The sequence below is a fragment of the Schistosoma haematobium genome, chromosome ZW (genome assembly GCF_000699445.3).
Source record: "Schistosoma haematobium chromosome ZW, whole genome shotgun sequence".
In the NCBI taxonomy this organism is placed as follows: Eukaryota; Metazoa; Platyhelminthes; class Trematoda; order Strigeidida; family Schistosomatidae; genus Schistosoma; species Schistosoma haematobium.
The window spans coordinates 60,758,044-60,785,849 of record NC_067195.1 but is presented as its reverse complement, the minus strand read 5'-3'; the positions used below and the strand labels follow the sequence as shown (position 1 = coordinate 60,785,849).

At 37.5% G+C, this 27,806-nt stretch overlaps 2 protein-coding genes across 2 annotated transcripts in view; both read left to right on the top strand.

Moving 5' to 3' along the window:
• Nucleotides 1-27,806, top strand: part of MS3_00004059 (uncharacterized protein) — a 39,730-nt gene that overhangs the window by 5,448 nt on the left and 6,476 nt on the right. Inside the window, exon 4 of the mRNA XM_051211954.1 lies at nucleotides 164-8,012. Within this exon, the coding sequence (XP_051072078.1) occupies nucleotides 164-388 (225 nt within the window). The 3' untranslated portion in view covers nucleotides 389-8,012. The remainder of the gene's footprint in view (nucleotides 1-163; nucleotides 8,013-27,806) is intronic.
• APT1 (adenine phosphoribosyltransferase) lies at nucleotides 19,914-27,273 on the top strand. Its single transcript, XM_051211955.1, has 4 exons — nucleotides 19,914-20,403; nucleotides 20,447-20,543; nucleotides 20,579-20,731; nucleotides 21,580-27,273. Exons 1-4 carry the CDS (start codon nucleotides 20,318-20,320, stop codon nucleotides 21,802-21,804), a joined length of 561 nt encoding a protein of 186 aa, XP_051072079.1. The 5' UTR covers nucleotides 19,914-20,317; the 3' UTR covers nucleotides 21,805-27,273.

Below are 27,806 nucleotides of genomic sequence, written 5' to 3'. Positions count from 1 at the left end.
TCCTAAATATGCATATTTATGATCATGATCTCAGTTGTGATAAGTAAAATCAAATCAAGTCATCTATATTTACATGAGTAGCAATGTTAATGAATGCTTATACTGGTATTGAACACAGCCTTAAAGCATATACTGTATTTTCTCAATTTACTCGCATCTACAGAGTGTTGTAGAAATTCAAAAGGATGTTCTCAAACCTGATGATAATGTAGTCCTTTTTGATGATGTTTTGGCCACTGGTGGGAGTCTTGAAGCTGGTATAAAATTGGTAAACTTATCTGGAGCTAGAATCCTATCCAGTTTGTTGTTTATGGAGCTGAAAGGTTTGGGTGCACGTAAAAGGATAGAAGATCTTGGCGTACCTGTTCACACACTCTTTCAAGCTTGAACACTACTTCTGTAAAAAATATTCTCTTTTAATTCTTGCTTTTCTATTATTTAATGTTGTTTATTTTTCCAACTGACCTCAGGTACTGATATTGCATTGCATACGAGTATTGTAAATGATTTTAAAGTTATACTATCTGATATTGTCACAGTCCAACCGGTCTTGTTATTATCTAGTTTCATTAGAGCGTAGTTTCGGTGTGATCTGGTGCCTTGACTCATTGTTGTGAGTACAGCACTGAGTATAAGTTATTGTCTTCGCAAGATGCTTATGGATGTATTTCAGATGGTTGTTCTGTTTCGAGACATTAATTCTGACTATATACATGTTTATTACAGACCAGACATGTTTGCTTCTTGTTTAAGTAGCTTCACAAGTCTCCAGTATGAGGGTTGGTTGGTGTTAACAGGGGCTGTCATTGCATCAGATTAACTGTAAGGGTTTGTGTGGTCGTGAAGATAGGCACAAATGTTTGGTGTTCTTGCGTGGGAAGCTTGTGTTAATTTGGTAAACCTATCTGGAGCTAAGGTTTTATTCAGCTTGTTGTACATGGAACTGAAGAATCTGCCTGGACGTAAAAAACTAGAAGATCTTGGCGTTCCTGTTTATTCACTTTTCCAAGTTTGAACATGCTGTCTTGTGTGGAAATGCCTTATTCTCTCATACTTCGTTCCATTTTTATTACTTGACATTAGTTATTTTTCCTGCATATCTGAGATACCGAAATGCTTTTTATATATTGAATCATAACGTGTTATTGTTGGTTGTGTAATGTGTCTCTTAAGCAATTGAGTTCACTTCTGTATGTAGTTGCTTATCTTAACTAATTTCCCCATTATTTTGATTTCAACTGTTCGGTGACTTTGCTTGTATTATCAATGACCGTTATTTAAGAAAAAGAAGACTTTTCAGCAAAGAAAGTTTTTTTCGACGATGTAATTTCCTAAAGCTGTACTATTGTCTTGATGAGTGATTTTTTATGTGTACTAGTCTATCGTAACATAGAGGGGTTTTACAATATTATCAAAAATAGTTACATTTATTTAAGTGGAGGTTAGTCACAATAAAGTCCTTTTCAATGATATAGTCGTTGTCGAAAACCTTCAAGTATTTCAAGTAATAGTTTATAAATCGAAGGGGTATTATTTTAATGTAATTAAAGTTTACAAGTATTTCATAAGGAAGGTTGCGTCATCTAACAAAGTAATTAACAATCAAGTGCTTATGGTATGTAATAGTTGTGGAAGCAATAAAAGATATTGATCTATGGGATAGAAGATAGAGATAAGTGTCTACTTAATAACGGAGGAGAAGCAGATGATAATAATTAGCAATTATAATTTGTAAGTTGATTACCATGGGAGAATAAGGGGTTGAACGTGGCTCTTCTTTACACAGAATTCAGTATTAATATGGTTAGTTACTATAACCTCAGCTGTGCATAAATTCCTCATCCAAACCTTTTTGAGGATTTTGAACACAGATATGCGTGGTGGCGTGTGAACTGAATTGACAATGTGTTCGAGAAATGAGCTATTGAGTGATTTGTATACCCCTTTAGATAACCATGCATGGTAGTGCTAGGATATTCGTTTACCAAGGGCTCGCTTCTTATGGCTAACATAACCATCTCTACAATAACAAGGAAACTGAGCGATACACATTAAGGTGAATCGAAATTGCAGTTTATATTTTACACTTACTGTAGAAAACAATCTAAAGCCCTGCTGAATAAAGTATTTTCCAAAGATCTGGATGGTCTGTGCTTTGATATCTCAGGGCTATTTTTGTTGTGTATGTATTAGTGGGCTTCACTGCATAGATTAAGCTCACTTCCAGGTAAATGGATATCTATCAGTTAACTGTGTAAGCCACTGTCCAAAATTACTAGTTTAATGAAAGTGGATTGCATAAAACTAAGGTGAATGATTTAGAAATGATCGTGTCTGATCATCATACGACAGCTACTCTTGTTAGTTAGTTTCACAAGCCTCCAGTATGACGGTTGGTTGGTGTTAACAGGGGCTGTCATTGCATCAGATTAACTGTAAGGGTTTGTGTGGTCGTGAAGATAGGTACAAATGTTTGGTGTTCTAGCGTGGTTATGTCGTATCTCCAAAGTGAATACTAGTTTTTTAATGTTATTTTGGAATGTGGTATCATCGCCAGAGTGAAATTGCAGAGGAGGAAATTAAGATAGTCATTGTTTTATGATGGATTTAGTGATAGACGAACAAGGCTTCTGGTTATTAGAACAGAACACTGATCGACAAATGATGTGCAGTGACACGATGTGACAGGGTGATGTCTTCTCATGAGACCAGATTGTTGACGTAACTGCCGAATGAACAGATATGAGAAGATAAATTAACTGTACAGCAGAATAAGTTTCTCACTGAATAGTACTTTAACACATTTCACACAGAAGTAATATGACTAGACTTCATGAACTTTTGGACAGTACCAATTTCGTAGGTAGCTCACTCCGGTGAATTCGGACTTAACAGTTCTGTCTAATTTTCGTCTAACTTGTCATTGTCATGATAGGTCATCTGAATTGGTAGGACTTGGGAATTAGTCAATCGACACGCAACATCACTATTGATAGCATTAATATTTCGACTCGTTAGCTATTGATCGTCTTAAGGTTCACCTTGGTCTGTTGATGTTGTGTTAAGTTGGGCTGTCGAACATATGTAACAACCTGTACTTTGATTATAATCCGCTGTCTGTGACAAAGTAGAATGGTACGGATCTAACATTCTTGCCAAATACTTCGTATTTCCTGTTGATTTCTGATAGTCTAGCGTATAACCAATCTAATTTACACTGTAGTGTTCGATTAGGAAACGTTAGAAAAACGAACCTATATTTCAACGAAATCCGTTTGAAGTTATCTCAAGTAGCATGACGAAGTGATTGGCACGTATAATAAGACTGGTGGTTAGTTAATTTTCCATACTAACTAAATATAATCTCACTTAATTTTCACCTCAGTCAATTGCAACACATATTTTGATAAATTGTCTAATCTACGAGATGCAAATGCATTTCCGTGCATCAATTTCGGAATCATGCTCAATTTATCTCATATAGTGAGTTGAAAATATATTTGTCAAAAATATAGGCAAAAGAGAAGAGCATCAGTGGTGTAGATACGTATGTATCAGAGTTATCGTTGGCATGATCTCGTTCTGTTTGCCTATTAACATGAATTCTTCGTCAGACGCATAACAACTGTGTAATTTGATATTTTGTGTTTGTACATCTCCCTATGAGTGCCTTAGTTGTACAACTTGAATTATTATTCGTTCTAATAACTAGTGCAACAAAACAGGTGACAGTCAATTGAATCATTCTGACTTCTCGATAACTCTGGTAAGATCTGATAACAAACCGTATGAGAGTGTCATAGTATTAAATGTAATCGCTTTGGTTTATACATGGTTATGTGTCTTGTTTGTGATTGTTATCCACACATATGTTGAGATGATGTCATGTGTGTAGTTCCGATATTGTTAATTAGAATCATCAACACAGTGTCTTCAGCTAATATAGATCTTTATTCTATTTATCAACTATGACACACTGGATGTGAGAATAATGATAAGTAGTAGGACATCGGGAATGGGATCGATATATATTCATTAGTTGGTTGGTCAGATAATATCCTGTAATGAGCGAACTTTGAAATTTTTGAATAAAGTATCTGGTTTGATGACTAGGTTCAAGGTAGCGAAGTAGTGATGTGGGAAATTCTACGCTACACTTACCATTATTGACGAAATATCTGTGATGGACTTCGTGCATAGTTTAAAATGTATCCAAACTTCTAACAACTGTATATTTTCAGCTTTCATTTGTGTTCCTCAGGATCGATCATGACTAAATTCGTTAAAAACATGGTCATAGTTGTGACTATGAAATCAATTCATGGTACTCGAACTATAGAACTAGCGAGTAATTTATTGTTAGCATACTCTTCGTTTAAGGTGAATTAATATCAATTTCAAAAGTAATTATTCTACACAGCGCTTTTTGTAGAGATAATCCTGATGTAAAGTATTTTGTAGATAGATTATACTATTCAACAAACTGTTTTCTGGTTTCAAAACGTAAAACCTAATGGTTTGAATAGTTGGCGATTCAGTTAAGTATAGATGGTTCAAATATAGATATCTAGATTAGTATTATGTTTAGTGACTATTTTAAATAGCGATTAGAAACGGTAGAATGTGTGGGTAGCTGAACCTTCAGACATCCAGTATGAATTGGAGAGCTATAACATCTTAATTTGGTAAATTGTGCACGTTTGTTTAGTTTCTGCAGAAATCCTCGTTTAGTGGGAGTTTTCCAATGTGAAACATTGAAGAATAAATAACCTGGAGATGATTTATTTGGGGTGGATCAACGAACCAATGATATTATTTTGAGGATACACTTCGAAACATTTGCCTATAAGAGATCCGAGAAAATAATATTTAACCAAATTACTGGTCCAGGTGAACAATTTATTTATGAAATGACTGAATGTATTTTGGCTATCAGATCTTGCTTTCAACTGATTACTTAATTAAGATAAATAGACGTACTTATAAGTAAATAAATAATATCACGAGTGTGTAATGTAAACTAATGAACTTTACGTAGATGTTATTACAAATACATTTTTGTATTGTTTAAATTAATTATGGTTGATTAGTATGTTGGAATGCTTGTGAAGTGTTAGAAAACAGATTTATACGTGAATATATATCTGGATTATTTCAGAAAAATTAAAATATATTGAGTTTTTGATACTATGAATCCCGTATGCTTAGAAAGCATTTCTGAAAATGATTTGTCTTCTTTACAAAGATTTTACAGACTTCATTCCACCCACATAAATAATTAATGAAAGAATTCACATACGCAATTAAGTTTCCGTATGAATAAATTAAAATATACTTGTTTTTCTATGCAGTATCAATTTCACATCACTATATTTAATGAAAATTACACAAAAGGAATGTCGTGATTAAACGTCTGCAGCTAATTCAACTAGAACTTCATATCAAGTTTACTTTTAATCCATTTTATTTTGCATGTAAATAATCCTTGAAATAAGATGGTGGATGGAGGTAGTGAACAGGAGTTTCTGAACCTACGTTTCGTGCTAGCAAACAGAAGCCGTTAATTAGTAACGCCCTATCATGTACAGATATGTTTGATTGTATTTTACTACGTAGTAACGCCTGGTGACTGATATTTCCTGTAATAACAATGTGAAAGTCTAACATTGTTTTCATCCAAGTAGTTAGATTTAGATAAATCAATCATAAATCGATTACTATGTGTATTATCGGTTATCATTTTGTTGTCCTTACTTAAAGATAAGTTTGTATCTTGTTATTATATGTCATATGAGTAAACCACGTTGGAAGATTACATTAATTTCGGTGCCTCCAGTGAAACTTAAAATACAGTTTGTCACTTCTTGTTCACCACACAATTGTGTCAATCAGATGAATTCAAAAATATGCATAGAGATAATATACCACTGTTTTTTTCTAAATTGGAAAGTCGTCGGTAATTACTTTTTAAATGAATAGATAGAACAAGAAAATAGGGTTCTGTGGCCATTATGTCGAAAGCTATTACAAAAAAACTGAAGAAGCAGGATACTTCTCATGTTTAGAAAGGGAGGTGAAGTATGCAGAAAAGTCTTGACTGACAATTAGAAAATAACATGCTAAGATGACAAATAAGGTGGAAATAAGGATTATAAACATTGCCAAGTAACTGATTTCGTGTGCACTTTTGTTTAGAAAACTAAATCTAAGATATATAACAGGTAAAGACTTTTCCAGCTGACTTAAGCTTACACGCAATAACTCAGCGCGAATAGTAGGTCATGATTAATTAAAGTGTTTCCTTATATTACATTGGATGCAAGGACTCAAAAATGGTAGAAATTGTTCATTCACCCGACTGATGTAGTACTGTAACTGCAATTCACTTAACTTTTCAACACTTCCTCCCGGTTTCTCCCACCCGTACTCACAGATGCCACTGCAAGTTCTTTCCTTTCAAAAAAAATTCTTAATGAGCTAATTTTTATAAACAAAAACACTAAACACAGCGTTGTAATCGAGTACGAATGCCCATGTGCGTGTACTAGAAGTATTGAAAACAGAGTGAATAACACCAAAATGAAAATCGCATGCAAAAGTAAGCACCTTATTTAAGAAAGTCAGAAACCATCAATTTAACAAAATGAAATCATTGGCAATATATTACTGATTAAATACGGTTTAAATCAATTTGGTATACAGAATCAAAAGTTCTTAAAAAGAACAACTGAGCTACAGGAACCAATAGAAGAAAGGATCAGGGATAATTGGAATTTATGGTTTCACATTAGAGGCGAAAAGTCTCATTTGAATGGTAAGATGATTCGAATGCCTGACCCCAATAGAAGCAACTGAACAGTCCTCAAGTATTGTGTGACAAACAAATAAGAGACATTAAGCGCGAAATATATTGTATATCTAGGTGGGAGGTTAAGTAATGTTACACATAATAAACGATCAGAATTAAAATATGTCGTCATCCAATAACTGAAAGATAGTGGGAAGATAAGTTCTAAATAAAACACATGTGCACCAGTACTCTGGATTACAAGTCGTAATTCTCGTTTCAACTAAAATAATGGCAATTGTTGGTACTTGGTTCAACTCAATCGGTCATTTATTTATGGAGCTAAAAGACTAAAACTAGTGATAAATACATTTAAGGCGAATAGCTTACCCCAATAATTAAAAACAAATGATGCTGAGAAAGAAGATTTATTAGATAAACTGTGAAGTCGACTACCAAAGATACCAGAAAATCCAATTCAAACATTTTTTCCCATGCCACTGACAGTGAGTAATAGTGGAAGCTCAGATTTACTGAATGTGTAGCTATGTATGTGGCGAGATTAAGCATTGCTTTTGTTTACTAACCTTCACACTTATTTGTCTTGTTGAAATGAATTCCAAAGTCGTCGAAAACACAAGAACAATCAAGATCACACCATGCTACTGAAATATGAGTGCGTAGGTGGTAAGTTACAGGTTTTTGACGAGGTACCTCTGGTATTTTGGCTCTAATTATTTGTATGTATAATATCAGACTAGACAGCCATAAAAAATGTTCTGATCAGTTCACTTTGAACAACACAATCAAATATTTTAAAATGTAGTTCATATCTAACCACGTAGGTCATCTGACTCGGTAATACAATAGTCCTAATTATTCGGAGTTCATTTCACCAAATTATAAACTCACTAATTTTCAATAATTGTCAGGCTGAAGTCGGTTTTCGATACAAACTATTCACAGACACCCAAAGAAAGTTTTGTTTGGTGGGACCGGAAGTTATTTGGTAGAAAGCTTCTGTCGTTCATCGTACTCCAAAATGAAATTCTTCCCAGCTAATCTTGTATATGTTCCTAGGCAATTCACGTCGCTACCCCAACAACCGTTGACGATGCGATGTGAGAAGACCGAACGAGAGGAGTATTGGACAAATGTATTCCAGGTAGATGTCAGATGCAGACCAAACTCACGAAGTGTGCGAAGATATACTCATCGAAGGAAGGTTGTAGAAGATTCCCAATTCATCCTGCAACATGCAAACAAACGCTGAAAATGTACGGTTGTTAAAAATATTAACACATGATAATCGATTCATGCAGCTGAGCTATCACAGATAAATGAATAGTAATGGTAAAAAGTGTGGCGTAGAATTTCCCACATCACTACTTCGCTACCTTGAACCTAGTCATCAAACCAGATACTTTATTCAAAAATTTCAAAGTTCGCTCATTACAGGATATTATCTGACCAACCAACTAATGAATATATATCGATCCCATTCCCGATGTCCTACTACTTATCATTATTCTCACATCCAGTGTGTCATAGTTGATAAATAGAATAAAGATCTATATTAGCTGAAGACACTGTGTTGATGATTCTAATTAACAATATCGGAACTACACACATGACATCATCTCAACATATGTGTGGATAACAATCACAAACAAGACACATAACCATGTATAAACCAAAGCGATTACATTTAATACTATGACACTCTCATACGGTTTGTTATCAGATCTTACCAGAGTTATCGAGAAGTCAGAATGATTCAATTGACTGTCACCTGTTTTGTTGCACTAGTTATTAGAACGAATAATAATTCAAGTTGTACAACTAAGGCACTCATAGGGAGATGTACAAACACAAAATATCAAATTACACAGTTGTTATGCGTCTGACGAAGAATTCATGTTAATAGGCAAACAGAACGAGATCATGCCAACGATAACTCTGATACATACGTATCTACACCACTGATGCTCTTCTCTTTTGCCTATATTTTTGACAAATATATTTTCAACTCACTATATGAGATAAATTGAGCATGATTCCGAAATTGATGTACGGAAATGCATTTGCATCTCGTAGATTAGACAATTTATCAAAATATGTGTTGCAATTGACTGAGGTGAAAATTAAGTGAGATTGTATTCAGTTAGTTTTCCTTTAAGAGTGTCTTTTGAAGGTTACATCGACTATGAACAACCGGGTATGAGTCATCAATAAAAGTTGACTAAACCTAGAAAGCTCGTAATTTGTGTCGAAGAACTTAGTACTGTGTACTGCTAAACGATGTCGATTTCAACCTTGACAGATATAATGCCTTCTGGATTTATTGTTTTTTCGAGATATTCTAAATTTTGGATACAGAAAACACTGTAGTGGTAAATAAATCCACAAAATAAATAGCTCTGTAAGTCTTTGACATTGGATGCTGACCACATTAGTTTTAATGGACTCACCTAACAGAAGGCGTTCGGTCATGCATGCGCACCAAATCACGAGTGGGAATGCCGTGCTCAACAGTTAGTTTGGACCAGTCGATCTTCCATTTATTGATAGCCTATAAAATATATATCTTCGAACCTGACTTTTGATTTCACTTGGTGGGTACGATTCGTAGTAGTGTGTTACTTGTTAAAGCATTGTCAGACTTAAATACTTATGGCATTTTCAACACACTGATATATGTTCATCCTGTTTTTATTTAGCCGTCCTAACACTGCTTTTATGTACTGTTCATGTGATGTTAGATCCGAACTGGCAGTTAACAAATCGTCCATTAACCGTTGTGCAAAAGGCATATACCGACATAGGTTGTCCACAATCCTTCAAAACGTTTGTGCCGCGTTCTTATGAATATCTTCCTTTTGTGATATGCCCTGACTAAGTCAAGTTTAGTAAATGTGTTCATATGCTGTAATTTGTTTATAAAATCTTGGATAGGAATTACTAAATACTTATCTAGGACGACTTGATGGTTGAGAGATCTGTAATCCTCACACGGTCGCCAATCGCCTTCGTTTTTCTTTCTAACCACACACAAAGAGGATGCCCATTAGTTACCAGATGGACGGATAATGCCCAGCTGTAGCATGTAGTCGAATTCAGCTCTAGCGATTTCAAGTCTGTCTGATGCTCGTCTTCTGGGTCTAGCAAACACGATCGCATGAAGTGCCTTTAGTTTGCTTTTGGAAAGATGACGGTTTGGTTTGATTAGGTTTTGGAATTCTGCTCGTGGAGTTTGCATCAAATTTAGAGATATGATGTGACTTTCTTTGCCTCTTTTGTAGCTTGGAGATTTTTACAGTCTCAAACGTCGTTTTTTAATGTTGAATAGGAATTCATATCTCTCCAAGAGGTCCATTCCCAGTATCGCCAGACATAAATCGGTTACGGTGAAAACCCAGGTGAATTACCTCCTAAACCACAGACTTGGTGTCAATATTTTCTGCCCAATCGTAGAGACTTTGGTTTTCTTGTTAGCTTAAAGTGTAACTGGAGGAGTTTTTCGACCCAGATAATTTGTCTTGACCGATATTCAGCATTAAGTTCAAGCCTGAATTTTTGTCTCCAACATAAAACAAGACGCTATTTAAGCATCCCTCCTCAATCGTTGCAACCCGGGGGAGTTGCGCGTTCACCATATTCTCAGGGGTCTCTATAGACCAGGCACATGGATGACTGCACCCGGTTGATTCGTCACCAAACATCCAGTGATACGACCTGAGCTCTCCAGACAGTCCGGATATTCGTAACCTTCTCTGTAACTTGCATCTCGATCGTTGTGATGACCTGCGCTTGTATTTATGACACTTTTGCATCTTGGCGACGCTTCCTGTGAGACGTTTAACACTCGCACTGAGTTCTTCTATGACTAGGCATTTTGATGCTCCTTTTTGCGTATGATAGATCGTACGTGATCTATCAGGAGGACCTCTTTCCAGTATTCTATCTGCGATACGCGCTGAATAAAATAAAGAGGTATCCGGGCCTTGAGCATCCGAACAGTGTTGAACATACCATAGGAGAGATTGTATCCATTCTTGTTTTAGAACTGCTTTACTTACTGCGTTTTCATTCACTAAGACTTGGAGGGGACGTAAAAACCTTGTTGGTGACCCACTATCTGATGTTTCTCCTTAAAAAAGCCTTTGAATTCTTTGGCTGTCTGATAAAGATATGCGGTTCATTATCTCTCAGCCTATAATGATATATGGTTGTGGTGTTGGTGGACTTGAAATTACTTCTCCGACTTTTTGGCGACTGAAAAGGGGGGAACAGAGCATAAATTTCGATGACGAATTCCCCCAGATTTAACATTTCACCTCGGGAAATAAAGCTCTAATTGAGCCAACCATGGCTCGGGGTCATCACGGTCCAGTTCTGGGATTCGGGCTTTCGTAGTCGTGGTCTCAAGAATGGTCGAATTTTATGTGGAAGTTCAAAATCTCTTCGTTGACATACCTAAATCAGTGACATCGTCGGTCGTACTAAACCCTAGTAATAAGAAAACATATTCACAACAGTGTCTATCTCTACCGGAGGCAAATCGCATTTATCCTCGAGCCTTCCAGTTCGGACTGAGTCTGAAATATGATATATAACCAATATATTCACGTAATATGAACGGGGCAAAATAATGACCACTGCGGAAATACTTTCGGGTTAAAAACATTATATATGAATATATATACGAGATTTATGTTAGGGATAATCATAAGGTTTACTTTCACAACTAAACAAAAACAATAATAACAAACAGAGCATTAATCAATTTTTGTGTCTGAAACAAGGCTCACCGGCTTCCTCTTGGTGGATATCCTTCGTCCTCTCGATAGGAGAAATCAGATTAGTAGTGAGCAGACCTTTATTTAGATCGTGGAACAGAATATTCGGAGCGCGACGTTACCTTTCTCAAACACACAACGTTTTTCAGCATTCAGTACGAAATAACAAGAAGTGTAATGTCTATACAAAATAGGTAAGTAAACGAATACTTGAGCCATAACGTTTTGACATTAATGAGATGTTTGCAGCCAAATCTTAACACGCTAACCTAAATTATGAGTTTCATTACCAATCATTAGACCCGAAGACAATCAAAATATCCTACCCCACGAACGTGAATGGATTGAAATCATAGCTCTTACAAATAACGTTCACTGGTCACTAACTCCACCCTTCACTCTGAATCCTTTGAGGCCTTCCCTTGATAGGGTGAAATTCTGTGCTGAAGTTATGGCAATCTCTAGAATTTGGCTGGAGAACAGTACTAGACCATCAAGTGTGTTCATTATTTCTTAAAGAAACAAGAGTACTTCGCGTTTATTCCGAAAACACTGGTAGATTTGTCAGAATTCGTCTATATCAACTGTCAACCAACGTACAATGTAACAATAGAAAAACTGTACAATAAAGATTACTATTTGTTGTATTCTCCGTTGATTTTTCAAACTTTCCAACCGTCTAGAAAAAGAAATAAAACGAAATTGTAAAAGCATGTAGAAATAAACTCGTACGTGCGTAAGGGTACAAAACGTGAGAAAAATTTGCAGTTATCACTTTTGGAATATTTTAGTGGAAAAACATATATGAGCATATGAAAAGTTTTTTTCTGCATTTTTTACACAATAGTACAAACAAACGAGACAAAACAATTAGTTATACAGCGTCCTACGGGCATAAGTCGGTTAAGTGTTTTGGAAATCCTATTCTTCTTCCAGAACGCATTGTTTTAAGTCGGTTTTCAGATACCACCGAAGTATTGTCGTGACTGTCAGTTATCGGATGGGATATCTTAATTGTGAGGCCCATGTCTCCCAATCGTAAAGCAGGAAAATCAACATGAATATGATTTCCTTCTAACTATGGGGTTTTGAGCCTATCGATGCTGATACATTCGTTAGCCCCATTCTTATCGTTGATATGGTACATGGGTTCACGCTGAAGGATTTTGAAGTCTCTTTCGTATGCTATTTTGAAAGGACGTTGAAATGAGTCGGGACGTATGAAAACGTGTGTAGTATGTCGTTAGGCAGGTTGAGGTCGAGTGGAAACAAGTTTAACTGAACGCATTGCGTTTGTAAGCCTGCTCGTGTAGGATTTTAGATCCATGTTCATTGAAGAAGATGAACGATCCAAAAACTTTCCTGAAAGTCAAAGTGTCGCTCCATAAACGAGTTGAGCTGCAGTGTATCCAATGTCAGCTTTCACTGCCATGCGAATAACGAGTGGAACGAGTGGTAGAGCGTCGATTCACTGTGAAAATTTTGAAGCTGAGCTTGAAGCTTTAAACTGTTACTGATATAGTTCTACTAACCCGTTTGCTTGTGGGTGGCGGGCAGTCGTTCGGAAATGTGCTACTCCTAATAATTTTATCAAACAACGGAAAAGTTCGGATTCGAACTGGTGGCCACTCGTCGTTTAACGAAAGGGTGGGCCACTGTTTCAGCAGTAATGTCCTCGATGTGCACTGATTCTGGTCATCGTGACAAACGGTCTACACAAGTTAAGAGGTAAGAGTGCCCGTTTAAATCTGGTAAAGGTCCCGCCAAATCAAGATTGACATGGTCAAAACGAGCACCGGGAGTTTCGTAAGAGCCTAGTGGGCATTCGTTGTGTCTAATAACCATAGATTTTCGACAGCCTACACAGGAGCGTGCCCACCCCCTCACGCCTTTATTCATACCAGGTCAGAAAAATCGTCCTGATATGAGCTTGATGGTTGCACGAATAGCTGGATGTGAAGGTTTGTGCAGCGTATTGAAGAATTTAAGTCCATAATGTTTCGGCGCGATTGGACGATCCTTACCTGTGGATGTGTTACATAGTAAAGACTCCTTACTTTTTCCCATCTGTTTGATGCGTAGCTTGAGAATTGTAGACGATAACTCGTGCTGACGATCAGTGTCTTCTTTTTGAAGCTGGACGAGTTTAAGAAGGTCGATTCCCTGGAAACTGCTTAAGGAAGTTATTCGAGACAAGGCATCTGTGACTACATTGTTTGCTCCAAAAATGAGTTGGATGTCGGAAGTAAACTGCTAAATTTAGTTCAGTTGTCGAGACTCAAGAAGTGAGTACTTGTCTGAAGAGGCGCTTAAAGAAAAGGCAAGAAGTTTATGGGGATAATCTATACACGGGAAAGGAATTTACATAGACAGATATTTAGTATTTCCGTTTACTGACTGCCGTTTGCACGTGTTGATGAGCAGATCATGGTGTTGTAGCAGTTCTCTACCGATGAGTAGCATAGGAACACCTGCAAAAACGAAAATCCAGTGGATGGGTTTGAGTCAGCTCACTTTCAGGTATGCATGTCGCCTACCTTATATGGTTATCGGTTTCTCATTTGCCGGCTGTAAGTTGAAAACTGCTTCGTGCCGTCAGTTGTTGGAATTTGCAAGAAGAACGCTAACCTTTGTGCCATTGTTGGTGAAGTAGCAAACTTTCATGATCGTATCAGCGAAGTATAGCAGACGGCTTTGTTCGTCTGCTAAGGTTACCAATAACGCCTGGTCTAAAGACAGATCGTTTTCGCAAAGAACTCTTCGAAGAGTTTGAGAGCGTCTGCGGTCAGGAAGAATATTATGGCAACGTGCTATAGTGTGACAGAATTCTCTGACGTCATTTCGTGTTGTTTGAGGCCTTTCTTTAACTCAATAGACCTCAGCGTTGGGAGTGCTGGCGGCCCCCAGAATCCAATCGGCAGATGCAACCAGCTCGTCTACAGCGTTGTTTTGAAATAAAGCAAGCACTGGCTGCACCTGTTGGGGAAGCTCAGACAGGAAACGTTGTCTAAACAGGCCGTCGTCAAAGTTCCGTCGACCAGTGACCTCTCGCATTCATAGCAACATTTCTGTTGCTGAGTCACGTTGTAGATTGATGTTATTAAAGAGTTAATATAACCTTTGTCGGTCGGTTAGATATCCACGTTTAAGAATGGCCTTTCTTAAAGTTTCGTAAGCTTCCGAGACATCACTAGTAAACATATCAGGTGCGATGCACCTATAGAAATCGCGCGGTAGGGCTTTCACTACTGCAGAGAGCTGTGCACGTGGGTTCGACACCGTACTTGTGGAAGTCAGTTTCTGTGTAGTAGAACCAGGCTCCTATTTTGTCAGGCCGAAACGGCACCAGCTGAAAAGAGGGAGGCAAATGAGTCATAATCTTAAATAACTTGGAATTCTGTCCCGTCATGATGGATATAAAGTATACCAGTGAACGAGAAAAGAATCCGAAAATGTGAAAACGATACCACAATATGTAAACTACAACAATTAAGAAGTAGTTTACGATGTTTCGACTAGAAACAGTCTCACAGTTTTAGAATTGGTGTACCACATCAAGTCGGTATTACCACTAAAAAATGGCGTAATTACTCGGAGTTTTGACAACACCTTAACTAGTAAAACCTTTACAATCGAGGTATGCCAAGCCAGTCAAATCAAAGACAGAAATGAAGGAGTTCAAATGGTTGTGGACGGAATAGAAGAATCTTTCGCTTAACAGGCTTCCGTGTCTAGTAGCTGGAGATCACGAACAACTCCGGGCAGGAACCTAGGTATGTTAACGATAAAAGAGGAAAAAGAAATTGGTAAATCATAGTATGATACTATCATTAGTCTTTGAGAATAGATCAGGTTGCCTCTTAATGGACTCCTGGGAAGTCACTTGGACTAGCTCGGCCGGCAGAGAATTCCAGCATTTGACAACTTTTAGGGAGTAGAAGTTGTGTCTACAGTCCTTTCTGCTATGTTGTGTTTCCAAATTCTTGGGCTGGTATTGGGACTAAGCTTAAGTAGGTGTTTAAGGGGATTTCCAGAAGTATTAAGGATACTGTAAACCATCAGAAAGTCACCTCTAAGACGCCTATACTGTAATGGGTAAAGGTTAAGTGATTGGAGGAACTCTTCATAAGGTTTAAATTTGAATCCTCGAACTGATTTCGTGTCTCGCCGTTGGATGCGCCCCAGGGTGTCCTTATCCTTTTGGAGTGAGAGAGAAAATACTATGTTTCCGTACTATAAATGGGTACAAATTAAAGTGTTGAAGATTATGTGAAAAGTTCTTCCGTCAAACTGGCCAAAAATGCGCTTCAGTGTTACCAGTGCAAGGTTTGCTCGAAATATATTTTTTCATCATTAGTGTAAGACTTCAAATCGTAGGGTACCAGGACACCTAAATCTTTTTCAACTCGGGATACTTCAAGAGAGGAGTTTCTCAAGTTATAACTGTAGTCTGTGACATGTCACAGATGGACCACTTTACACTTTGAAGTGTTGAAGGTAAGTCCGTTGTCATCTGCCCAACCTTGAAGTCGAGTCAGATCCTCCTGAAGTGCCTGTATTCTCTTGATTGCGCATCTTTCTCCAAAGCTTCACGTCATCGGCAAAAAGTAATAAGCTGGACGTTACCTGTTGAGGAAGATCATTTATATATATCAAGAAGAGAAGAGGCCCTAGTACTGATCCATGGGGGACCCCACTAGGACATTCCATAGCCTGAGATAAAGTGAAGTTAACCTTGACCTCAAATGTCTATTTTTCAGATATGAAGTGAGTCAATCAGTTAGAGGTGCTCTGATACCCAATCGTTTGAACTTATTGATAAGACATATATGGTTAACCCTACCAAAAGCTTTTGAGAAATCAAGGCAAATGGTATCATTCTTCTCCTTGCGATCGAGGAAGCTTGTCCATCTGTCGACCGCAGTCAGCAGGTTTGTTATACAAGAGTAACCCTTCATGAAACCATGCTGTTGGGGTGAGAAGAAATTTAAGGACAGTAAATAGTCATTCATACCATTGCATATCAGGGACTCCATGATTTTCGATGGTACTGAGTGAAGAGCCACCGGTCGGCAACTTGAAGGTTCATTGTTTCGACGTCTTCTGGAAATTGGTGTGATGTGAGCCAGCTTCCAATATTCCGGTAGTTATCCTCAGTCTAGCGAGTGTGATAACATCACGCTAAGCGGTGTTGCCAGGATTGAGGCTGCTGCAGAATGAACCATATCTGGGCCAGGATGAATGTCTTTTCTTAGGTGCTGCAGTTTCCGGAACACCAAGTCAGCGCTCAGGTTCACTATGGAAAGTCCTGTGCAGTTGCAAATGATGCTGTCGTCAGTATAGTTGATGTGAATCGGTTGAAATGTCCGAGAGTATTGTTCAGCCAAAAGGTTAGCGGCGCCGCCGTCGTTATTGGTCGGGCCGTTAGAACCTCGCAGTTGGGAAACCCCAGTTTCAGCTTGACGAAGAGAGGCTGCATAACGGAATAAGCTTTTTGAATTAGAGACAAATTTATCCATAAGCTTTGTCTGGCAATGAAGCCTGTCCTCTATAGCCTTCGTGAATATTTTCCCTATATGTCTGTATTGCCTGTATGCTCCATTGTTGTCCGTTCGTTTGTATTCTGTCCAACAGTGCATTTTGTGGCTTAGCAGGCGAAGAGTGGGGTTCTTGATGATTGTAGGTTGCTTGTAGCTTTTGGGGACTGTTCGAGGAACTGACTGCTTTGTAGCACATAAGAGCGTGTGCAATAAGAAGTCCCAATGAGTATCCACATCGAGTTGAGGATGAACATCCCAATCCACTTGTTGTAGATATTCCTGTGGAGCTGACACATTCAACCGTTTAAAATTTCAGCGCCTGTTGTTGGTGGGATATCTTAGCTCAGTTTTGCGAACAAAACTGAAGGCTATGACGGCGTGATCGCTTTTCCCCAGGGGAGCCGGGATTGAGAGGTTGTCAACTAGAAATTCTTCAGTTGTTAATACCCAGTGCAACGGTGTCTGACTGTTTCTCCAGCGCGTTGCCGACTTCAAATTTTTGTATAATCCCAGATCCCCAATGAGGTTGTAGAACCGAACTTCAGTTGAGTTTTCACCTTCAATATACGGTTGTTCCGCGAAATTGACTCTAGGGAGATTGAAGTCCCCTAGAATCAGGATATGAGTGAAACCGAGACGCGTAGAGCTGGATAGTTCTTCCAGCATACGACTGTCATACTCGGTGTCGGCGGTGGGCTGCCTATATATGACTCCGACCAGACGCCTCAAAGTAGTAGAGAATCTTACAGAGCACCATTTGGATTCTTCGAGAATGTCAAACTGGAGGTTGTGAACTTGGTGTACCTCCAGGCAAGATCGTTTGTATGTGGCTACTCTACCCCCAATTCCTGTTTTTCTGTCATTGGGAAACAAAGACGTCTCAGGTATTGCTAGCTCCTGGTCCGAGAACTGAGAAGATATCCAAGATTCAGATATTCCTATCAGATGAACCTTACTAGCACTGTTGAGTTCACGTAGCTCATCCATTTTGTTTGATAGACTCGCGGCGTTCGTAAATAAGCAGTTTATGCTTTCAATTTCAAACTCGTGAGCTTCTTCCTGTTTCTCTGTATGAGCCTTACGTGAATTGACAGGTAGCCTACCTATATAAGGTTTGTCGAGTTGGTGGGCCCTGACCTTTACACGTTTTTTTATCATCAAGACAGTCCACAAGTGGAATGGTCAGCTCCAACTTGTCTTTGTGCTTGCTCCTGGCTTCATATAGCCTGTCCGGATGCATGTGGATCCAGGTGGCAACCTACATATGTTGGCATGAAATGCTTCCAGAGTTGCGGCCGCCTTATGGGAGGATGGGAAGGTTATCCTCATTATCCGGGGTCTAGAACCACCGTCCTTCTTGGCTAGTCTCGTCACATGTTGAGTCAGTATGTTTTCGAGCCTCAAGGACTGTTTTATGAATTTCCACTCCCTAATATCAGAGTTTTTTTACTAGGGTTCGTGTTTTCCAGTACACCTTGCACAATGACATTTCTTCCTCGGAAAAACTCCTCGCGAGATTCTTTAGGGATGCTGCGGATGAAATTGCTCTAAGAATACGGTATGTCGGGCAGTATTCTTACGTTCCCATTGAATTTCAGTATATCACTAGCTCGCAAGACATCCTCTACGTCGTTAGCATTCTCAAGTGTTACACGAAGTGATTTTGATGCTTAGATCCCTTTCCCCGAGTGAGCCGTGTGACCGTCAAAGGCTCTATTCTAGAAAGTTCAAGTTTCTTGTTCAATTCACCCCATAGAATCCTGCCATTTTTGTCCTGCAAACTGAGAGGAAGGTCAGGGTTGTCTTTGAGGTTCATGATTATGAGAGAGTCATCATGAACCGTTATTGTTTTCCCAGGTCTTCCGGTGCGTTCAGGTTCAGCACCTTGTTGTTTGGAGATCGAAGCACGTTTCTGAACCCTAGGCTCTTTGATGACCGGACGGACATTCCTGGGATGTTCAGCTTAGACGGTGACGCCTGGTTCTTTTTAGCTCTGATAACGTGGGTCCAACCACCTACAGAGTTTTGGGGAACCATTGTCGCGTTCAAGGGCCTTGAGCTGTGAGACCCGAGTTTGCTGAGGGAGTCGAGTACCGTCGACGTAATGATGGTGCTGAGTTTCAGCATGTCATATTTAGTGCTAATGCATGCTCCAGCGATGGTAGAACTATCGACATCCCTATTCTTGTTTTCGTTGCGCGCCTTTGTTTGCTTACCTGTTGTATGACTGTCTTATTCCGCAGACCTATCAGTAGGACAATGATGATACTCAGCAAGACTACAGCATCCGTGCTGCACGTAACACATTTCCACTTATGATCCGACTTGCTGATTCTGTTGTGAGCAGTTGCTATGAGATCTGTGCACGCTTCGTGGAACTAACCTTTGCAGTTGTCGCGCTGTGTCAGATGTAACAGCAAAATAGCATCTAGGTCGTTTGCATGAATTTCTCATGACTATATTGACGTAAACTGTGTTATAAATGCTAGCAAAAGACTAAGACCGTTAAAAATACACTAAAAAGCACGCTAAAAACGGGCAAAAAGGATAAAAACGGATGAGATAAACTGAACTAGCCTTTTCGTGAAAAACTGAAAAAAAACCGAATGGTAAGCTGAGGCAAAACCACGGTTAACTATTAAATTGGGTGAAACCCGAAAAAAAGTAATCTGCTAAACGTATAGCTCAGAATAGGTTCTTTTGACTAGAAACGGTATTTTTATTGCGTAAGATAACAGCAAAAGTTTGATAAATGCAAATCATGTTAGGACTATAATTCCTGTTCGAAAAGCGCGGACTTTTTCTCCAAGATATATGTCGAAGAAACGCTTGATCTAAGCTGGCTAATAGTTGGAAAGGACGCGTAGCACGATGTACCCAATGGCGATCTGGTGTGAGTGATCGAGCACCTTTAGCTGGGGTCTCTAGCAAAATCAATGGGGTCGACTTCATGGTCGATACGGGACACAGGCTCGGTGTAGCGCAGTACACAAAATGTAAGGAAAAAATACATGTTGTGAATTTCATGGCATGAATCAAAGACATTACCAAGAATTGTCCTACTAAACTCTTATTTAATGAACCAAGTAGTGCTTGTACAACAACCTGTCTTCGTTACATCTGATAACATAAGTGTATAAATACTGATCGGACTGAGCTGTGGATGTTACAATTACAGTCCATTTCGTAAAATGTCTGATCGCGATTCTAGACTTAGAGCCATCGAGTCAGCTGTCGGGATTATACCGAACTTTCCAGTGAAAGGCATTCTCTTCCGGTATTTTATCCTTTCCATATAATATGTGCTTATACCTATGAAGTGACTTCTTTGGCGTTTTCATGAATCCTGTCTTAACCCAATATCTATTGGATGAATTATATTATGTGGCGACATCCGAGGCAGCGTGTAAATGTAAAGTAAGTTGTGTTACAACCTGTGTACAGTACGTTAGAAGATAGATGTTGTTGTGGGCCTCGAGTCACGCGGCTTTCTTCTTGGACCAGCACTTGCCCTTCGTCTGAACTGCTCTTTCGTCCCTATTCGAAAAGCAGGAAAACTTCCAGGTCCTTGTTACTCTCATCGATATACATTGGAATATGGAACTGTAAGTTTGTGGTAATATTACCAAATCATATGATTTGTGACATAAAGATTGTTATTTTTGCAATTAACTCCACACAAGTGACGAATTAATATTTCTCTTGTGACTAGTGTAGTAGATTTAGTCATTTGGCATCTACGAGCTAAACTAACTAATCAGTCAGTTGCAACAGTGGTTGCTTGGCTCATTGTTTACTTTCCTAACAATAGAAAGTTTGTATACTTATAACTAAAAGGACAAAATCATGCGCTCAAATGCTGTCATTGTCTGAAGTGCTTAAGAATCAATAGAGCTACAGTAACGAATTTTGAGCTCTTCAGCGTACAAACTGTTTTAAATCCAGTTTAAGTTAGCCTGGAATATCTATAAATGTCATTCGCTTATTTTGTTGTCTCTGTTATGATCCAGATGTTTTGTAAAAGCAATCGTAAATATTCCTATAATGACTTGCCAAGAATTTTCAATTGAAAATTACACAATAAGAGGCAACTTCTCAGTGTGACTAATCGATCATGGTTGTAGAAAATTATTAGTGTTTCGTCGGGTGTGACTACTGCTGATATAAGACAGTCCCTTTATCTACCGAAACATTAAGTGTAACTACTCCTCACAGAGTAGGTTGGGAAGTCTAGCTTCCATTTGGAGTCACTCAAGTGTTAACTATTCTAAGTATAGGTTTAATATTGAATACAATACCCTTTGTAAGTCTTTCGCAGTAGCCTTGATAGTAGGGATGGTAAAGAGTTAACCGTTTACATGAATATCAATTTTAATCGATATTTATACTTATTTCATTCAATATTGCTCTGGAACATGCCCTTCATTGTCTTACCGTCTATTTGTAACCATAGGATACCGTAGAAATGCAAAAGAATGTTATCAATTCTGGTGATAATGTATTATTATTGGACGATGTTTTAGCCACTGGTGGAAGTCTTGAAGCTTGTGTTAATTTGGTAAACCTATCTGGAGCTAAGGTTTTATTCAGCTTGTTGTACATGGAACTGAAGAATCTGCCTGGACGTAAAAAACTAGAAGATCTTGGCGTTCCTGTTTATTCACTTTTCCAAGTTTGAACATGCTGTCTTGTGTGGAAATGCCTTATTCTCTCATACTTCGTTCCATTTTTATTACTTGACATTAGTTATTTTTCCTGCATATCTGAGATACCGAAATGCTTTTTATATATTGAATCATAACGTGTTATTGTTGGTTGTGGAATGTGTCTCTTAAGCAATTGAGTTCACTTCTGTATGTAGTTGCTTATCTTAACTAATTTCCCCATTATTTTGATTTCAACTGTTCGGTGACTTTGCTTGTATTATCAATGACCGTTATTTAAGAAAAAGAAGACTTTTCAGCAAAGAAAGTTTTTTTCGACGATGTAATTTCCTAAAGCTGTACTATTGTCTTGATGAGTGATTTTTTATGTGTACTAGTCTATCGTAACATAGAGGGGTTTTACAATATTATCAAAAATAGTTACATTTATTTAAGTGGAGGTTAGTCACAATAAAGTCCTTTTCAATGATATAGTCGTTGTCGAAAACCTTCAAGTATTTCAAGTAATAGTTTATAAATCGAAGGGGTATTATTTTAATGTAATTAAAGTTTACAAGTATTTCATAAGGAAGGTTGCGTCATCTAACAAAGTAATTAACAATCAAGTGCTTATGGTATGTAATAGTTGTGGAAGCAATAAAAGATATTGATCTATGGGATAGAAGATAGAGATAAGTGTCTACTTAATAACGGAGGAGAAGCAGATGATAATAATTAGCAATTATAATTTGTAAGTTGATTACCATGGGAGAATAAGGGGTTGAACGTGGCTCTTCTTTACACAGAATTCAGTATTAATATGGTTAGTTACTATAACCTCAGCTGTGCATAAATTCCTCATCCAAACCTTTTTTGAGGATTTTGAACACAGATATGCGTGGTGGCGTGTGAACTGAATTGACAATGTGTTCGAGAAATGAGCTATTGAGTGATTTGTATACCCCTTTAGATAACCATGCATGGTAGTGCTAGGATATTCGTTTACCAAGGGCTCGCTTCTTATGGCTAACATAACCATCTCTACAATAACAAGGAAACTGAGCGATACACATTAAGGTGAATCGAAATTGCAGTTTATATTTTACACTTACTGTAGAAAACAATCTAAAGCCCTGCTGAATAAAGTATTTTCCAAAGATCTGGATGGTCTGTGCTTTGATATCTCAGGGCTATTTTTGTTGTGTATGTATTAGTGGGCTTCACTGCATAGATTAAGCTCACTTCCAGGTAAATGGATATCTATCAGTTAACTGTGTAAGCCACTGTCCAAAATTACTAGTTTAATGAAAGTGGATTGCATAAAACTAAGGTGAATGATTTAGAAATGATCGTGTCTGATCATCATACGACAGCTACTCTTGTTAGTTAGTTTCACAAGCCTCCAGTATGACGGTTGGTTGGTGTTAACAGGGGCTGTCATTGCATCAGATTAACTGTAAGGGTTTGTGTGGTCGTGAAGATAGGTACAAATGTTTGGTGTTCTAGCGTGGTTATGTCGTATCTCCAAAGTGAATACTAGTTTTTTAATGTTATTTTGGAATGTGGTATCATCGCCAGAGTGAAATTGCAGAGGAGGAAATTAAGATAGTCATTGTTTTATGATGAAGGATTTAGTGATAGACGAACAAGGCTTCTGGTTATTAGAACAGAACACTGATCGACAAATGATGTGCAGTGACACGATGTGACAGGGTGATGTCTTCTCATGAGACCAGATTGTTGACGTAACTGCCGAATGAACAGATATGAGAAGATAAATTAACTGTACAGCAGAATAAGTTTCTCACTGAATAGTAGTTTAACACATTTCACACAGAAGTAATATGACTAGACTTCATGAACTTTTGGACAGTACCAATTTCGTAGGTAGCTCACTCCGGTGAATTCGGACTTAACAGTTCTGTCTAATTTTCGTCTAACTTGTCATTGTCATGATAGGTCATCTGAATTGGTAGGACTTGAGAATTAGTCAGTCGACACGCAACATCACTATTGATAGCATTAATATTTCGACTCGTTAGCTATTGATCGTCTTAAGGTTCACCTTGGTCTGTTGATGTTGTGTTAAGTTGGGCTGTCGAACATATGTAACAACCTGTACTTTGATTATAATCCGCTGTCTGTGACAAAGTAGAATGGTACGGATCTAACATTCTTGCCAAATACTTCGTATTTCCTGTTGATTTCTGATAGTCTAGCGTATAACCAATCTAATTTACACTGTAGTGTTCGATTAGGAAACGTTAGAAAAACGAACCTATATTTCAACGAAATCCGTTTGAAGTTATCTCAAGTAGCATGACGAAGTGATTGGCACGTATAATAAGACTGGTGGTTAGTTAATTTTCCATACTAACTAAATATAATCTCACTTAATTTTCACCTCAGTCAATTGCAACACATATTTTGATAAATTGTCTAATCTACGAGATGCAAATGCATTTCCGTACATCAATTTCGGAATCATGCTCAATTTATCTCATATAGTGAGTTGAAAATATATTTGTCAAAAATATAGGCAAAAGAGAAGAGCATCAGTGGTGTAGATACGTATGTATCAGAGTTATCGTTGGCATGATCTCGTTCTGTTTGCCTATTAACATGAATTCTTCGTCAGACGCATAACAACTGTGTAATTTGATATTTTGTGTTTGTACATCTCCCTATGAGTGCCTTAGTTGTACAACTTGAATTATTATTCGTTCTAATAACTAGTGCAACAAAACAGGTGACAGTCAATTGAATCATTCTGACTTCTCGATAACTCTGGTAAGATCTGATAACAAACCGTATGAGAGTGTCATAGTATTAAATGTAATCGCTTTGGTTTATACATGGTTATGTGTCTTGTTTGTGATTGTTATCCACACATATGTTGAGATGATGTCATGTGTGTAGTTCCGATATTGTTAATTAGAATCATCAACACAGTGTCTTCAGCTAATATAGATCTTTATTCTATTTATCAACTATGACACACTGGATGTGAGAATAATGATAAGTAGTAGGACATCGGGAATGGGATCGATATATATTCATTAGTTGGTTGGTCAGATAATATCCTGTAATGAGCGAACTTTGAAATTTTTGAATAAAGTATCTGGTTTGATGACTAGGTTCAAGGTAGCGAAGTAGTGATGTGGGAAATTCTACGCTACACTTACCATTATTGACGAAATATCTGTGATGGACTTCGTGCATAGTTTAAAATGTATCCAAACTTCTAACAACTGTATATTTTCAGCTTTCATTTGTGTTCCTCAGGATCGATCATGACTAAATTCGTTAAAAACATGGTCATAGTTGTGACTATGAAATCAATTCATGGTACTCGAACTATAGAACTAGCGAGTAATTTATTGTTAGCATACTCTTCGTTTAAGGTGAATTAATATCAATTTCAAAAGTAATTATTCTACACAGCGCTTTTTGTAGAGATAATCCTGATGTAAAGTATTTTGTAGATAGATTATACTATTCAACAAACTGTTTTCTGGTTTCAAAACGTAAAACCTAATGGTTTGAATAGTTGGCGATTCAGTTAAGTATAGATGGTTCAAATATAGATATCTAGATTAGTATTATGTTTAGTGACTATTTTAAATAGCGATTAGAAACGGTAGAATGTGTGGGTAGCTGAACCTTCAGACATCCAGTATGAATTGGAGAGCTATAACATCTTAATTTGGTAAATTGTGCACGTTTGTTTAGTTTCTGCAGAAATCCTCGTTTAGTGGGAGTTTTCCAATGTGAAACATTGAAGAATAAATAACCTGGAGATGATTTATTTGGGGTGGATCAACGAACCAATGATATTATTTTGAGGATACACTTCGAAACATTTGCCTATAAGAGATCCGAGAAAATAATATTTAACCAAATTACTGGTCCAGGTGAACAATTTATTTATGAAATGACTGAATGTATTTTGGCTATCAGATCTTGCTTTCAACTGATTACTTAATTAAGATAAATAGACGTACTTATAAGTAAATAAATAATATCACGAGTGTGTAATGTAAACTAATGAACTTTACGTAGATGTTATTACAAATACATTTTTGTATTGTTTAAATTAATTATGGTTGATTAGTATGTTGGAATGCTTGTGAAGTGTTAGAAAACAGATTTATACGTGAATATATATCTGGATTATTTCAGAAAAATTAAAATATATTGAGTTTTTGATACTATGAATCCCGTATGCTTAGAAAGCATTTCTGAAAATGATTTGTCTTCTTTACAAAGATTTTACAGACTTCATTCCACCCACATAAATAATTAATGAAAGAATTCACATACGCAATTAAGTTTCCGTATGAATAAATTAAAATATACTTGTTTTTCTATGCAGTATCAATTTCACATCACTATATTTAATGAAAATTACACAAAAGGAATGTCGTGATTAAACGTCTGCAGCTAATTCAACTAGAACTTCATATCAAGTTTACTTTTAATCCATTTTATTTTGCATGTAAATAATCCTTGAAATAAGATGGTGGATGGAGGTAGTGAACAGGAGTTTCTGAACCTACGTTTCGTGCTAGCAAACAGAAGCCGTTAATTAGTAACGCCCTATCATGTACAGATATGTTTGATTGTATTTTACTACGTAGTAACGCCTGGTGACTGATATTTCCTGTAATAACAATGTGAAAGTCTAACATTGTTTTCATCCAAGTAGTTAGATTTAGATAAATCAATCATAAATCGATTACTATGTGTATTATCGGTTATCATTTTGTTGTCCTTACTTAAAGATAAGTTTGTATCTTGTTATTATATGTCATATGAGTAAACCACGTTGGAAGATTACATTAATTTCGGTGCCTCCAGTGAAACTTAAAATACAGTTTGTCACTTCTTGTTCACCACACAATTGTGTCAATCAGATGAATTCAAAAATATGCATAGAGATAATATACCACTGTTTTTTTCTAAATTGGAAAGTCGTCGGTAATTACTTTTTAAATGAATAGATAGAACAAGAAAATAGGGTTCTGTGGCCATTATGTCGAAAGCTATTACAAAAAAACTGAAGAAGCAGGATACTTCTCATGTTTAGAAAGGGAGGTGAAGTATGCAGAAAAGTCTTGACTGACAATTAGAAAATAACATGCTAAGATGACAAATAAGGTGGAAATAAGGATTATAAACATTGCCAAGTAACTGATTTCGTGTGCACTTTTGTTTAGAAAACTAAATCTAAGATATATAACAGGTAAAGACTTTTCCAGCTGACTTAAGCTTACACGCAATAACTCAGCGCGAATAGTAGGTCATGATTAATTAAAGTGTTTCCTTATATTACATTGGATGCAAGGACTCAAAAATGGTAGAAATTGTTCATTCACCCGACTGATGTAGTACTGTCAGTCAGTCAGTCAGTCAGCCACAACGTAGAACCAGGCACATATATGCATCGGTCCAAGTTGCCATACCTCATTAACACAACAAGATGGACACCGGATTCATATAAGTGGTTAATTCAGAGGAGGTAATATATAAAAGAAAGATTGCATACAAGGATATAGTACAGGAAGAAGGAATTAGTTCTTAGCAAGAAAGATATAAAGCGATTCTAATCTTATAGTTTAAGGGAAGACAGAGAGTGTATACACCTACGCCATTGTGATCGATTCTGAGTCATGTCACTAAGGGTCTCCAACCATTGGTTACGATAGTCACGCGGACCACAACCAAGTAGTCTGCATCTACCAACATGGCTCAGACTAGAAGTTAGTGACTTCAAGCACTGATGCCACGTTTTGGTTTGGCCGCCCCCAGCATTGCACATCGTGGTAATCGGTGTTCAGGCATACGTAACACGTGGCCTGACCATCTCAGTCGATGAAGATTAACAAACTCATCAACTGATTTACCATTATTCACTAATACCCTGCGTCTAACCTCACTATTACTTACCCGGTGATACCAGGAGACGCCAGCAATATTCCTAAGGCATCTGTGGTCAAATACTAGTAGCTTACGAGTGTCTTCTACTCTTAATGGC

What these genes read in the sequence shown, in the direction of transcription:
- APT1 (XM_051211955.1), top strand. Translation starts at nt 20,318, where the DNA reads ATGTCTGATCGCGATTCTAGACTTAGAGCCATCGAGTCAGCTGTCGGG. An exon ending in GTGAAAGGCATTCTCTTCCG is followed by an intron (nt 20,404 to 20,446) that starts GTATTTTATCCT and finishes ATACCTATGAAG; the next exon opens with TGACTTCTTTGGCGTTTTCA. An exon ending in AGGCAGCGTGTAAATGTAAA is followed by an intron (nt 20,544 to 20,578) that starts GTAAGTTGTGTT and finishes ACAGTACGTTAG; the next exon opens with AAGATAGATGTTGTTGTGGG.